Consider the following 15,007-nt stretch of genomic DNA (forward strand, 5'->3'; position numbering starts at 1 on the left):
CATTCTAACGGCTGTGGACTACAACAGATTAAACTCATTCTAATGGCTGTGGATTACAACAGATTAAACTCATTCTAATGGCTGTGGAGTACAACACAGATTAAACTCATTCTAATGGCTGTGGAGTACAACAGATTAAACTCATTCTAATGGCTGTGTGCTACAACAGATTAAACTCATTCTAATGGCTGTGGACTACATCAGATTAAACTCATTCTAATGGCTGTGGACTACATCAGATTAAACTCATTGTAATGGCTGTGGACTACAACAGATTAAACTCATTCTAATGGCTGTGGACTACAACACAGATTAAACTCATTCTAATGGCTGTGGCGGGGGATTCACAGTAGAGGAAGAGAGAGGCCAGTCAAACAGATTCAGACCAAGCTAAAAATCAGTATGATTAGAACATAATAAGTATTCATATTAATAAGGATCCGCTTACCATTTGAAAGGAAACACTTTTGAAGTTTGTGGAAATGTGAAAGGAATGTAGGAGAATATAAATCTGATAATACAAAAAATATATATATATTTTGTATTATTTTTTACCATCATCTTTAAAATGCAAGAGAATGGCCATAATGTATTATTCCAGCCCAGGTGCAATTTAGATTTTGGCCACTAGTTGGCAGCAGTGTATGTACAAAGTTTAAGACTGACCCAATGAACCATTGCATTTCTGTTCAATATTTTGTATCAAGACTGACCAAATGTCAACTTCTGTCAGTGAAATGAATCCACTGTTGTGCGACTAACCGATCTAGAGGTATTTATCAGCTAGTTAAGTTTCTCATTGCCTCGCTCCAATCACCTACTACTATTGAGAGAATCTGACGTCTGCTATATTATGTTCCGTACCCAATGTGCATCTCTTCGATGCAAACCTGTCAGGACAGTATAGAAACAAGTTCAATTATTAATGGTGTTATTTAACATTAGGATGGGGGGGTGACAGGTAGTCAAGGCTGTGTAGCAGGGTGGAAGCCGTGGAAGGGCATTTCAAAGGGTCCTATAGTATGACCATCATCTAGTGTGTGTGTGTACGCACGTTGGGAGGAGAGGGCGGTTAGCCATAGAAGATCTACCATTGTCCTCATCCTGTGGCTTTCAGCAGCCATTAGGAAGTTCACAGGTCAATGGATTTGACCTTAAACAAAGTATAACTGCATTGATTGAATTCCATTTAATGAATCAATGACCTATTTGAGTTCAAGAGGGCTGAACGGAGTTCACAATACTGTACTTTAGCTTCATCTGGTGGTCACATGGACACACACACACACACACACACACACACACACACACACACACACACACACACACACACACACACACACACACACACACACACACACACACACACACACACACACACACACACACACACACACACACACTAAGAGTTCCAATTGTTGCTCAGCTTTATTAGCAGCATAATCTCTTGTGACTGACAAAACAGAGTAGCTGATTTTGTTTTCGAAGTGCCAAGATTATTAGCAGCATCATGGTCTGCAGGTCTGGTCGATGACATTGACAACAAAACCAGCTCTGTACGGGTCTTTATGCTAATTATTTACTGCAAAAACTGTACATGAGACAGAATAAAAAGCATAAAAGAATATCTCAAGATATTTACACATTTCACAGAAGACTAATAAATATAATCTATTAAACCAACCCAATACATTCCCAATTTGTACTAAATATCTTCCTCCAAAAGCCAGACAGGAAACCATTGCTGCCTCTGTGTTGTGCTGATTGTACGGTGTGTGGATCAAAGTCTGTTGGAGTTCATTTAAATTATAGATTCTCTGCTGAGTAGACACTCTGCTGTAGTCCTGAGCTATGAGGCAGGGGGACTGAGGTGGACTGCAGCGGTGAGGCATTCTGAAAGGTATCTTAAAGACACTGACCGTCTCATTCCTCCTTCTCTGTGGCCTGCGGATTAGAAAAAGAAGCAGAAGATCCACATAGTGGAGGTTGAATTTATATTTTGAAGTGGTCCTTTGTAGCTCAGTGCAACTCCAGGGTAGTGCTGCTCGATTCCCAGGACCACACGTATGTAAAATGGATGCACGCATGACTTAGTCACTTTGGATAAAAATGTCTGCTCAATGGCGTACATTATAATACATCAGGGATTCTTGAAAGATGGGAAAATAAACTTTTTCACAAATATTTTTCTTGATATTACAAATTAATAGTCAACACCATCAGACACCTTAAAATACATTACATTTTTAAGTTTATTGTTCAACAAGTGTTTAAATGCCTTGATTGTTTAATTCTAACATTCGATTATTCAAAAGCTGTTCTTATGCACGACGCATCGCGGAGTGCCTGGACACAGCCCTTAGCCGTGGTACATTGGCCATATATCACAAACCCCAGAGGAGCCTTATTGCTATTCTAAACTTTTTTGTCATATCCGTGGTATATGGCCTGATATACCATGGCTTTCAGCCAATCCGAATTCAGCCAATCTGAATGCTGATTGGCTGGCACCGCGTTGTCTCCTGCCTAAGACCGGCCCTTAGCCGTGGTATATTGGCCATATACCACACCCTTATTGCTTAATTATACCATGGGCATTGTTGAATACTTGTTTCTGATTGGCTTGAAGGGCATTCTAGAGAGTGTGCATTATTTCCCTATAACGCACGGTATATTTGCATGATAGAATAAATTGGCTATAGTTCATTCTTACATGTTCTATGTTTGAGCTGCTTTTGAAAGCAAACGTCCAATTGAAAACATTTTTGCCATTGTTGAATTCGATTTTCATAATGGCAAGCTAGTACTGATGGTTTGGTTAGCTAAACTAGCAAGTCTGTTTGGTTACCATGGCAACTCCTGAAGCTGTCTAGTCAACTCGCTAGCTACTTCAGTGGATGTTGAACATATTTCTACCGGAAAATTAACACATTCCTAGCGGCAAATATGTTAAAATTATAGCTTTGGTATAAAAGGGATAATCAACTCGAGATTCTATACAGTCTTTGGAAAATAATGTAACTCTGTGAAAGGTCAGTTCCACTCCGTGAACACACCTTCCACTTCGTTCATTATTTTCAATAGATTGTAGATTTGAATTTAATGTAAGGGACAAACTTCCTTTTGTTTTATTTTATAGCGCTATATAATACTCCAGGCTAATTTCATTAGCATTTTGGTATGTTTTTCTATATTCAGAACCTAAAACAAAATGTATAAAACAATCATTATCCCTTAGGTGTTGCACAGTAAGTACTTCAATAGTTGAAGTATGTTTCAGAACGACGTATCTTAAGGGGGTTAGCCATCTGTGACGGAGTTGCCAAGTCACCGATGGAGTCGACAACAAATATTCAAAACAGACATATTTTTGCCTCTAAAAATAGAAGTTCAACACAAACATTTAGTAAAATATAGAAAATAATTCATTAAAAAAATTGGCAATAAAAGCAGCGATCTATCAAATTTTTCAGACAGAATTGATGTCACATGAACATCTGAGGAGTTTGTTTTATGGAGTTGACAAAAAATGTAAATGTTTATTCATTCAAGTGGTATACAAAGTAGCAATTTAGTTTTTCCTCAGGTGCTTCATGACTCTAAAACCTCATTCAAATAAAAAAAAATTGAACCAAAATTCACATCCTATCAGGGAGATGGAGTTGACAGTTTATGGTTGTGGCCAGTGATTTAAATATTGTTTGTTTAATTCTATCACCATTTGAGAACTTTCCAGACCATGACTGGCCTTGTTGCACTCCATGTAATGAGGACATGAATAAGGGGTCCTTATGGTAGAGCTGTCCCTGCTCATTCCTGATTCATTTAGGATTTCAGACAAATCTGACTGAGTCGACCAAATCTCCAGACACATTTTTTAGTAATCACAGTTTTGAGAGAAATATTATTTAAAGTCAAATAACGCAACAATTTATTTTATTTCATACAAATACATTTTTCCTGACAAGGATTGTCCAGACTTTGAAGAATCCCTGATATATATTAAGTTTCTGAATGCTCTGAAAATCAGTGAATGCAAAGAACCCAGGGTTTAGGTGTGTTTGTGTGTTAAATGCATACGTGACACGTGTGTAAATCATATGATTTCCCATAACCAACCTTCTTAGCATTGGCAGCCATGAGAGCCTCCAGCTGGTGCTTCCAGCCCAGGGCATCAGCCAGCATCTGCACCCCACCGACCACATCCCCTAGCTGGGCCACATCATTGTGTCGCGGGGTCCCCCAAGCGAAGGGCCCCACCAGGTCTCTATTGATAAGCAGGCGAGGGACAGAGTCCCTCACAGCTCCGGCCAGACTGGCAAAGGGCTCCACCTAGTGTACCACCACATGGAACAACATGCTTTTATAAGTCTCCAGTAAATAAATGAATTATATATATATACACCGGAGATATCTTTTATAAGACCCCTGGACTACTGAGTGAAACCCTGTCCTGCCTGATTGGCAGGTGAATAACAGGAGAATAGAGTGTTAATAACTGGTTTATAACATGTTAATAACTGTGAATAACAGCTTACTAACAGCCGATTAACATGTGTATAACATCTTAAAAACACATGAATAGCAGTGTTCCTCACCTCCAGAGAGGTACCCATGATAATGAGGAGGTCTGCCAGGGGAAAGTCCTTCAGGTAGCTGAAGTAGTGAGGAGGTAGCTCCTCCCCAAAGAAGACAATGTCAGGCTTCACCACGCCCTTACAAGTGGGACACTTAGGGACTGTCCCCTTCATAATATCAGGCTAAACCAGGGATGGAGAAGCAGACAAACACACAGGAGGAATACAGGAAATCAAAACTAGATATATTTTAACAACAAGCCACTGCATCAAACTATTATCTTTCAAACTTTTAAGAAACTTTCACAAATGACAGTATCAGAGCTAGATGGATTGAAGTTAAAATAATATGAATAAGTTATAACGGGGAAATGCTCTGAGAATGGTGTGATAGTTAACCGACTCACACGTAGCTCCTCCCCCTTGTAGTCTCTGAGACACACAGTACAGGTAGCAGTAGCAAACGAGCCATGTGCCTCCACCAGTTTCTCAGGGGGGATTCCTGCCACTAGAGTCACAAACACAGTGAAACACAGCGAGTGAGAGAGAGAGAGAGAGAGATGACAGGCGCCTGTGTGTATTATCTGAACTGTTTTTCAATATGGTCATATTAGTGGATCAACTTACGTCTCTCCAGGCCGTCGATATTCTGCGTGTACATTCTGAGGAGCTGGCCCTTGTCATGAAGGAGCCGTACGAAATAGTGTGTGAGGTTGGGTTGGTAGTTGCCTGGGTACAGCTCTTTGGCCAGGGCAAAGAAAGGGTTGGGGTTGTGATGGAAGTAGTTGATCTCAAAGATGGCTTCTGCGTAAGGAAGATTATACTGCTGGAGGTTGTCATAGAGACCACTGCCAGGCGACCTGTCCAAGGAAATTAGGGAGAAAAAGGTTTCCTACAAAGTCTGTGCATTCATTGTTTTCCTGACATGGATTTTCATTTGACTGAAAATCTCAAACACTTTCCAAATACTTGAGGTTGCATTTGATTTACCTTCTTCGTCCACTACAATGCAACCAATGGAATCATCCCAAAAGTGCAAAAATGCACCCTGCCCACCGGTCAAGTGCACCTCAAGCATTTAAAATATATCGGTGGTCACCTGAAGTCTGGGATACCACTAGGTGTGCTGATCCCAGCCCCGGCCATCACTATGATCCTCTTATACTGTCTGCCTCTGATGTTCTTAGTGAGGTCCTCTAGCGTCTGCTGCTTGGAGCCCTCCACTCCTCCTCTACAGAACAGTCCTCGAAACCCAGGCCACCAGACTGTCCTGTCTTGGCTTGGACGTAGACCGTGGACATCCCTTTGCCTTGGAGCAAGGAATAATGTTCTTTGCTGTTGATCTAAGAAGGTAATGCATGTGGTGAAGTTACTGAGTAACTAGCTACTATCCTCATCCATCATATTACCTGTAGGTCTATGCAATGTTCACATCAATCTCAAAAGAAGCTTTCAAGTCACAATTCCTTTCAATTAGATATTTACACTCTTACTTACGTTTCAGTTGGATGAATCTAGCTGTACTCGATGTAATAGTGTGATACAGAGATAACCTGCCCTTGTGGACCAGTGGGGAGGACATTAAATAAGTCATAGCTAGCTGCAAGAAATACACAGTATATGTGCAGCTTTTCTAGAGCCGCGTCTTCATTTTGGAAGCAGGCAGTTTAAGCGCATGTTTTTACACAAGAAGAACCATTTCAATAGCATAACTCTCATAATCTTTAGCTACATTTCATAAATCACAACATTCGCTCAAAACAAATGTGAGCCGCTGCAGTAGTCTGTTGTTGCTCTGATTACCTTTGAACTCGTGACGACATCTGATTATACCGTAAAATATGTAAAATTATATTACAGTTTAGAATAAACAATTTAAATATAAGTGCTCACTGCCATTATTGTAAATTGTAAATATCAGTTTGGTTCACTAATATCGAGTAATCAAACCACTTATCGTGATTACATCTAAAAAATATATGGGGTAATAAAAACACGTAAAACACGTAAACGCGTATTTGTTAGAAACATTACGGTAGACATTCCTGTGTCAACTCAGCTCCCATGATTCTTTGCGTCTAATCGTTGCTTGTGGTGCTAGCTGTACAGTTAGCTAGCTAGGTACAGAAATTATAGATACAAGTTGTCAACACGTTTCTCATTCGGTATCTAAATCAAACCTACCGCGACAATGAAAGATGTTACCGGGTACCTCAAAACGCAACAGAGCATGAGCTCAACTCCGGAGATGGCATCGGAATGGCACACACTAGAGGAGTTTTACAACAAAAAGTAAGGATAGCGTCTGTCTACGATAGTTAGCTTTTGTATGTCATTCATGCGCTGAGTCATGGAGTTAGCTTACTAATGCTACAGTAGCTAGCTAAACACCAACCATCAATGAATGACACACAAACAATCCACCAACTGTGAATTGTGTAGAGTGGAACATATCAAATATGTTTTATTCGTAACATGTGACTAACGCTCCCGAAATGTATTGTTATGATAGTCGTCATGTCCACAATCTTCCCTGATGCTATGCGATTAACGGCTGCTAAAATGCTTCAGTAGACAGGGAGGCTAGCTAATTAGCCAATGTTAGTTAGTTAGCTAGTTAACGTTAGTTTTTTTTTGCGTTTAGGGACTTTTGATTTTGCAATCTTGCAAGGCCGTAGGTATTCATAGTCTCCGTCTTTCCTTCGTCTATTGGCAGGTAGACTAGTGGTTAGAGCGTTGGACTAGTAACCGAAAGGTTGCAAGATCGAATCCCCAAACTGACGAGGTACAAATCTGTCGTTCTGCCCCTGAACAAGGCAGTTAACCCACTGTTCCTAGGCCGTCATTGAAAATAAGAATTTGTTCTTAACTGACTTGCCTAGTTAAATAAAGGTAAAATAAATCTGACCAGCTTGCCACTAACCCCATTCAGTGCAGGATTGTTTCTTATTCATCATGTAATGCTAGTACCTAACCATACCTCGTCTTTCCATTGACAGGTTGTGGCATCAGTTGACCCTAAAGCTCACAGACTTTGTAAAAGACCCTTGCTTTGCCACAGGAGATGGCCTCATACAGCTGTACGATAACTTCCTCAGTGACTTTGACCACAGGTAGGACCAACACCAACCTACAGTAATAACTGCTTCTCTGACAATTGGAATAGTAGCTAGAATTACAACACAGAGAGTCTAATCTCTGGGCGTTCAGTTGTTTCCTTTCTTTCTCCATCTCTCTGTCTTTTCTAGAATCAACCCCCTGTCTCTGGTGGAGATCATCCTGTATGTTGCCAGACAAAAGACAGGTAAGAACACAGTCGTGACATGCAGTCTGTAGTCCTATCACCTTCTTCTTCGCTGATGCTAAGTAATTGACCTTGAATCCACTCAGATACAGCATGTATCCACTCATGGGATTCCAACCAGCTCAACCAAGCTCTCCTTTTTCAGATCCTAAAGATGCTATCACTTTCCTTGAGAAGACTAAGGAGAAGGTGAAGAGCAACGACGAGTCGGTCATTCTGTGCAAGACATCTATTGGAGCCCTAAAACTGGAGATAAATGACCTTCCAGCCACAAAGGTAACACACTGTCTGGGCGTACAGTAACTTGTAGGTAAAAACCTGGAAAACAAACATCTCAATGGAGACCTGTCCCAAGACGGCAGTAATCAAAAGCATACAGTAGGTTACTGTAGCCAGATGTACATGTATGTACATTTCAATCCAGTGTATATGTATGCAAACCCTGCCTTCCGTCCTGCAGATATTAATTGAGGAGGTGGAGGAGACGCTGAATAACTTGCCGGGTGTGACGTCAGTCCACGGGCGATTCTACGACCTGTCCAGCAAATACTACCGCATCGTGGGGAACCATGCCTCTTACTACAAGGACGCTCTGCGCTACCTCGGCTGTGTCGACATCAAAGACCTGCCAGGTAACATCTGTTTACAATGTACAAAGGCAGTATGTTGCACTGAAATCATACAGCAGAATTTAATGTTGGTTAAATCACAATATTATTATTTTTACAATTGTTTGAAGGCGTTATTAGTTTTTTGTGTGCTAGTACTCAGTAGCTGTCATAACTGATGAGGTCTTTATGCTAGTACTCAGTAGCTGTCATAACTGATGAGGTCTTTATGCTAGTACTCAGTAGCTGTCATAACTGATGAGGTCTTTATGCTAGTACTCACTAGCTGTCATAACTGATGAGGTCTTTATGCTAGTACTCAGTAGCTGTCATAACTGATGAGGTCTTTATGCTAGTACTCACTAGCTGTCATAACTGATGAGGTATTTATGCTAGTACTCAGTAGCTGTCATAACTGATGAGGTCTTTATGCTAGTACTCAGTAGCTGTCATAACTGATGAGGTCTTTATGCTAGTACTCAGTAGCTGTCATAACTGATGAGGTCTTTATGCTAGTACTCACTAGCTGTCATAACTGATGAGGTCTTTATGCTAGTACTCACTAGCTGTCATAACTGATGAGGTCTTTATGCTAGTACTCACTAGCTGTCATAACTGATGAGGTCTTTATGCTAGTACTCACTAGCTGTCATAACTGATGTCTTTATATCCATCAGAGACAGAGAAGCAGGAGAGGGCTTTCACACTGGGTCTGGCTGGACTCTTAGGAGAAGGAGTTTACAACTTCGGAGAGCTGGTAAGTACCCATCACCACCCTCATGATAGTTGTGTTTTTGAGCTATCCTCCCATTTGGTGAGATATTAGCCTAACCAATAATAAACATCAAGCAGCCATTTAAAGCTAGTTTTGGCTGAGCTACAGCCACAAAAGTTTGGGCTCAAGTTTTGCCTTCGAAGCACCAGATGGCTTTGACAGCCTTTGTTTGACAGCCTGCCTCTGCTTGTGTTTTTAGCTGATGCACCCAGTACTGGAGTCCCTAAGGAGCACAGACAAGCAGTGGCTGATAGACACATTGTACGCCTTCAACGGAGGCAACGTGGAGAAGTTCCAGGCCTACAAGTCTGCCTGGGGAGCGCAGGTAACCAGCACAACTGGCTATAGTACGGCCTACAACAGTCGGTTGAATGTATCTATGGAAACTATCACTGCAAGAAATAAAGAGCGAAATCTATTGTAGCTCCTGTTGTCTCTTTCCAGAATGGGTTGTTGTTTATACACATGGACGTGGTTTTGTTGAGGCGCTATGATTTTAAAAATGATCATGCAAGTTAATAATGTTACAATACTCACAGAAGATTAGAAATCACCTGTCATTAGCCAACAAACACAACTCATTTCAACCTGTGTCTGTGTTGCAGCCTGACCTGGCAGCCAATGAATCCAAACTGATGCAGAAGATTCAGCTGCTGTGTGTGATGGAGGTGGGTTCTTCTCTCTCTCTCTGTGTGTGATGGAGGTGGGTTCTCTTCTCTGTCTCTGTGTGTGATGGAGGTGGATTCTCTTCTCTGTCTCTCTGTGTGTGTGTTTTATAGAGCAGGAGAACTGACGGTTGAGTACGGAAGGTTTTACTTTTCACAATGAATGTGATATGTGGTTGTTTTATCCAAGGGTTGGAACCGAAAACTGAAAAATAACGCCATATTTGTAGAGGAACAGAATCTGAACCGAGAACGAAAGTGATCTATACTGTTCCGGAACAGAACAGATATTTTGAAAGCATGGGAACCGGTTAATAACGTTCCCTTAAATTTCGTGTATTTTTTCTAGTCCCACAAAAACACAACAAAGTGGCTATGCAAAGCCCTCCCTCTGTCACTCAGAAACTTCTTCCAGTGTATGCCTGACCCTCCCCCTTCTTCTGAAGCCCTCACTCTGTCACTCAGAAACGCCTTCCAGTGTCTGCCTGTCAGATGATCTTTGCCAGTGTGTGTGAGTGTGTAGGCTACTGTAGCCCCTCCCCCCTCTGAAGCATAGGCTACTATAGCCTACTGAGGTTACAGGCATGATTCAGAAGAATGGCTTCAATTTTTCAATGCTAATTAATGATACTATAGTTATCACGTTTCACATTGGATGTATTAACTACAAAATGGTAAAACTAATTTTTTTAAATTGGTATTTCTGGTGCCGCTCTGTACACACAAGCTAGTTAGCTGTGGTCCAACGTTAAACCAACTCTCCGAAGTTCAAAGACATTCAACGTTCCTCCATAGAAGCCGCTCCTCTGTAGGTATAATTCTCTGGGTGTAATTCAGATAATGTTATGTCATAAGATGCCCAGCGCTTCAAGCCTCCTCCACCACCGTCTCTCTCCCCACCTGCCCAAATTTCAGTCGCTTCTCGCGCCCTACACTTGTCTGTCCAATGCATGTAAACAATAGTTTGCCCCGTTCCATAGCAAGCTGCTCTGTTCACACTGATTGGTGAAGTCATTTAATGTCGAGCTAAATGTAAAAACCTATATAAAATAATGGTTCAGAACGAAAAAAAATAGGATTTTTTTTTGGGTTCCAACACCTAATTTTACCGACTTTTACAAACTTACTGTTGAATGCACTGATTGGTCAGTCTGTGGATTACAGCGCCTGCTTAATGACGAGGATACATGTAAATTATGCACTCAAACAGCCCTAACGTGTCTACCTCTTCTTCTCTCCTCCGTCTAGATGACGTTCACTCGTCCCGCCAACAACAGACAGCTGACCTTCCATGAGATTGGACAGAGTGCCAAGATCCCCGTGAACGAGGTCAGTTGGTCATCAATCCACCAATCGTATGTCACTTATACCAAATCATTAATATCTGGAGGCTTCTAATAAACATAGGTCTGTATCCGTGGTCACCTGGTCCACAGGCGATTTCCCAGCACAATAACATTTAGTTGAGTCGGTGCTTTACTGTCTGGAACTATAGGCCTACACATCCTGTAGCTCCGCCTCCAGGGTTGCTGACAACTGGGGTTTATCTGGAGCCCAGGGTTGCTGACAACTGGGGTTTATCTGGAGCCCAGGGTTGCTGACAACTGGGGTTTATCTGGAGACCAGGGTTGCTGACAACTGGGGTTTATCTGGAGACCAGGGTTGCTGACAACCGGGGTTTATCTGGAGACCAGGGTTGCTGACAACCGGGGTTTATCTGGAGACCAGGGTTGCTGACAACCGGGGTTTATCTGGAGACCAGGGTTGTTGACAACTGGGGTTTATCTGGAGACCAGGGTTGTTGACAACTGGGGTTTATCTGGAGACCAGGGTTGTTGACAACTGGGGTTTATCTGGAGACCAGGGTTGCTGACAACTGGGGTTTATCTGGAGACCAGGGTTGCTGACAACCGGGGTTTATCTGGAGACCAGGGTTGGTGACAACTGGGGTTTATCTGGAGAGTTGATTGTAAACTGTTTGAACCTCCTGACTGGGTCTGGTTGTGGTTCTTGTCCTCTGCATGTGGAGCTGCTAGTGATGAAGGCTCTGTATGTGGGTCTGATTGTGGTTCTTGTCCCCTGCAGGTGGAGCTGCTAGTGATGAAGGCTCTGTCTGTGGGTCTGATTGTGGTTCTTGTCCTCTGCAGGTGGAGCTGCTAGTGATGAAGGCTCTGTCTCTGGGTCTGATTGTGGTTCTTGTCCCCTGCAGGTGGAGCTGCTAGTGATGAAGGCTCTGTCTGTGGGTCTGATTGTGGTTCTTGTCCTCTGCAGGTGGAGCTGCTAGTGATGAAGGCTCTGTCTGTGGGTCTGATTGTGGTTCTTGTCCCCTGCAGGTGGAGCTGCTAGTGATGAAGGCTCTGTCTCTGGGTCTGATTGTGGTTCTTGTCCCCTGCAGGTGGAGCTGCTAGTGATGAAGGCTCTGTCTGTGGGTCTGATTGTGGTTCTTGTCCCCTGCAGGTGGAGCTGCTAGTGATGAAGGCTCTGTATGTGGGTCTGATTGTGGTTCTTGTCCTCTGCAGGTGTAGCTGCTAGTGATGAAGGCTCTGTCTGTGGGTCTGATTGTGGTTCTTGTCCCCTGCAGGTGGAGCTGCTAGTGATGAAGGCTCTGTCTGTGGGTCTGATTGTGGTTCTTGTCCCCTGCAGGTGGAGCTGCTAGTGATGAAGGCTCTGTCTGTGGGTCTGGTTGTGGTTCTTGTCCTCTGCAGGTGGAGCTGCTAGTGATGAAGGCTCTGTCTGTGGGTCTGATTGTGGTTCTTGTCCTCTGCAGGTGGAGCTGCTAGTGATGAAGGCTCTGTCTGTGGGTCTGGTTGTGGTTCTTGTCCTCTGCATGTGGAGCTGCTAGTGATGAAGGCTCTGTCTGTGGGTCTGATTGTGGTTCTTGTCCTCTGCAGGTGGAGCTGCTAGTGATGAAGGCTCTGTCTGTGGGTCTGGTTGTGGTTCTTGTCCTCTGCAGGTGGAGCTGCTAGTGATGAAGGCTCTGTCTGTGGGTCTGATTGTGGTTCTTGTCCTCTGCAGGTGGAGCTGCTAGTGATGAAGGCTCTGTCTGTGGGTCTGATTGTGGTTCTTGTCCCCTGCAGGTGGAGCTGCTAGTGATGAAGGCTCTGTCTGTGGGTCTGATTGTGGTTCTTGTCCCCTGCAGGTGGAGCTGCTAGTGATGAAGGCTCTGTCTGTGGGTCTGATTGTGGTTCTTGTCCCCTGCATGTGGAGCTGCTAGTGATGAAGGCTCTGTCTCTGGGTCTGATTGTGGTTCTTGTCCCCTGCAGGTGGAGCTGCTAGTGATGAAGGCTCTGTCTGTGGGTCTGATTGTGGTTCTTGTCCCCTGCAGGTGGAGCTGCTAGTGATGAAGGCTCTGTCTGTGGGTCTGATTGTGGTTCTTGTCCCCTGCAGGTGGAGCTGTTAGTGATGAAGGCTCTGTCTGTGGGTCTGATCAAAGGAAACATTGATGAGGTGGACCAGAAGGTTCAGATGACCTGGGTGCAGCCCCGAGTACTGGACCTGCAGCAGGTAAATACATACGCCTTAACACATTCATATTCACGGGCCAAGGAATAATAATCAATCTATGATACACTGGTTCTCAGGGGCTGGACATGACTCCTGGTTTGGACCAGAAACAGGGAATATTCTGTTTTACTATAATGTCCTGTGTAACATAAGACATTGAGACCAATCCTAGTTGTAGTTAAAATAAGTGGCTTTGAACTATAGAAATCATCCTCGAGATATAGAAAAGCTTGTGACTGTTAACCTTTGACCCTGACTCTCTTCCCTGTCCCTCTTCAGATCAAGGGCATGAAGGACCGGTTGGACGTCTGGTGTGGGGATGTGAAGAACATGGCTGTGTTGGTGGAACAGCAGGCCCACGATATCCTCACCTAGACAGGCCTCCTCCCTCTGGTTTATCCTCACCTAGACAGGCCTCCTCCCCCTGGTTTATCCTCACCTAGACAGGCCTCCTCCCCCTGGTTTAGCCTCACTTAGACAGGCCTCCTCCCTCTGGTCTCCCGCTGGTCTCCATGGCCCTGTCCAGAACAACCCCCCTAACCTCTAGACACTTGTAGAGATCAGAGAAGATTTGATAGGTTTATGCAGTATGCTGATAGTACCTTGCCCTCTGATAGGCTAGGTAGAGTTTTGGCCATATTGCTTACACCAGTCAGATCCTCTCAGACAAGGGTCTAAGGTGGAGGTGGCAGGATTTTCTTCTGGACAGGGCCCTTCTCCCAGCCTGTTCACCCCTAGAACAGACACCACCACAGGAATCCTCTCTTCATTCCTCTACCTACCGATCTCCCAGAAGGACTGATGCATCCAACTTTTTCAGTTTTTTTGTATTTGTATTTTTGTTGGGATGCTGTGTACGTTCTTGTTACTCTATAGCAGTAAATAAATAAAAGAAAACATTGTTGAATTTTGAAATAAAAATTACAAATGCTGGTTGATGTAACATTACCCTTCAAGCATGAATTGTGGATGTGACTGTTTTAGATCTATTGGTTATATTGACTAATAGAATGACACGGTTTCCCCAACCCTGGATCCTGAGGTATATTTAACCAGAAGGTTATATTGTGTTTAGGAGAGTTGTAACAACAAGCCTCTGAGTTGACAGCTGCTGAAATTACATTCGAGGTTCTCAAGGAATGTTCCAGATCACATCCTCTGTTACACCCCGCTCTGCCCATATGCCATAACAGTATGTGGTTTCCAAGACATCCAAATACATAACATTTCTAATACACTCAAGGCACCTTCAAATAAAGGTCAGTCCATCTGGCTAACAGTTGATTTAATAGTTCTATAGAAGCAGATAGAATGTTATGCTTCTGGGGGGGGGTGAACCCAGGGGTTCATAAGGTCCAGGACCAGAGGGGTATGGTGAACCCAGGGGTACATGAGGTCCAGGACTAGAGGGGTATGGTGAACCCAGGGGTACATGAGGTCCAGCACTAGAGGGTTATGGTGAACCCAGGGGTACATGAGGTCCAGGACTAGAGGGGTATGGTGAACCCAGGGGTACATGAGGTCCAGGACTAGAGGGGTATGGTGAACCCAGGGGTACATGAGGTCCAGAACTA

The 15,007-nt window shown here is 43.4% G+C and overlaps 2 protein-coding genes across 3 annotated transcripts; one reads left to right on the plus strand and one right to left on the minus strand.

Moving 5' to 3' along the window:
• Positions 1-1,569: 1,569 nt before the first annotated feature.
• On the minus strand, positions 1,570-6,375 carry LOC120037907 (NAD-dependent protein deacetylase sirtuin-3-like). Its single transcript, XM_038983869.1, has 7 exons — positions 6,075-6,375; positions 5,677-5,920; positions 5,205-5,437; positions 4,985-5,085; positions 4,599-4,760; positions 4,120-4,332; positions 1,570-1,944 (listed from the first exon to the last, which is right to left on the minus strand). The coding sequence occupies exons 1-7, from the start codon at positions 6,169-6,171 to the stop codon at positions 1,924-1,926; spliced, it is 1,071 nt and encodes a 356-aa protein (XP_038839797.1). The 5' UTR covers positions 6,172-6,375; the 3' UTR covers positions 1,570-1,923.
• Positions 6,376-6,644: 269 nt separating this feature from the next.
• Positions 6,645-14,386, plus strand: LOC120037909 (26S proteasome non-ATPase regulatory subunit 13-like). 2 transcript variants are annotated; one of them, XM_038983870.1, is made up of 11 exons: positions 6,648-6,869; positions 7,577-7,690; positions 7,826-7,881; positions 8,027-8,157; positions 8,342-8,513; positions 9,167-9,246; positions 9,464-9,589; positions 9,870-9,932; positions 11,178-11,258; positions 13,317-13,433; positions 13,713-14,386. In XM_038983870.1, the coding sequence occupies exons 1-11, from the start codon at positions 6,769-6,771 to the stop codon at positions 13,806-13,808; spliced, it is 1,137 nt and encodes a 378-aa protein (XP_038839798.1). In that variant the 5' UTR covers positions 6,648-6,768; the 3' UTR covers positions 13,809-14,386. The 2 variants fall into 2 exon arrangements, with proteins under 2 accessions (XP_038839799.1, XP_038839798.1); XM_038983871.1 differs by lacking the exons at positions 13,317-13,433; positions 13,713-14,386 and adding an exon at positions 12,015-13,309 and having other exon boundaries at positions 6,645-6,869.
• Positions 14,387-15,007: the final 621 nt, after the last annotated feature.

Source organism: Salvelinus namaycush, unplaced genomic scaffold (assembly GCF_016432855.1).
Source record: "Salvelinus namaycush isolate Seneca unplaced genomic scaffold, SaNama_1.0 Scaffold198, whole genome shotgun sequence".
Classification (NCBI taxonomy): Eukaryota; Metazoa; Chordata; class Actinopteri; order Salmoniformes; family Salmonidae; genus Salvelinus; species Salvelinus namaycush.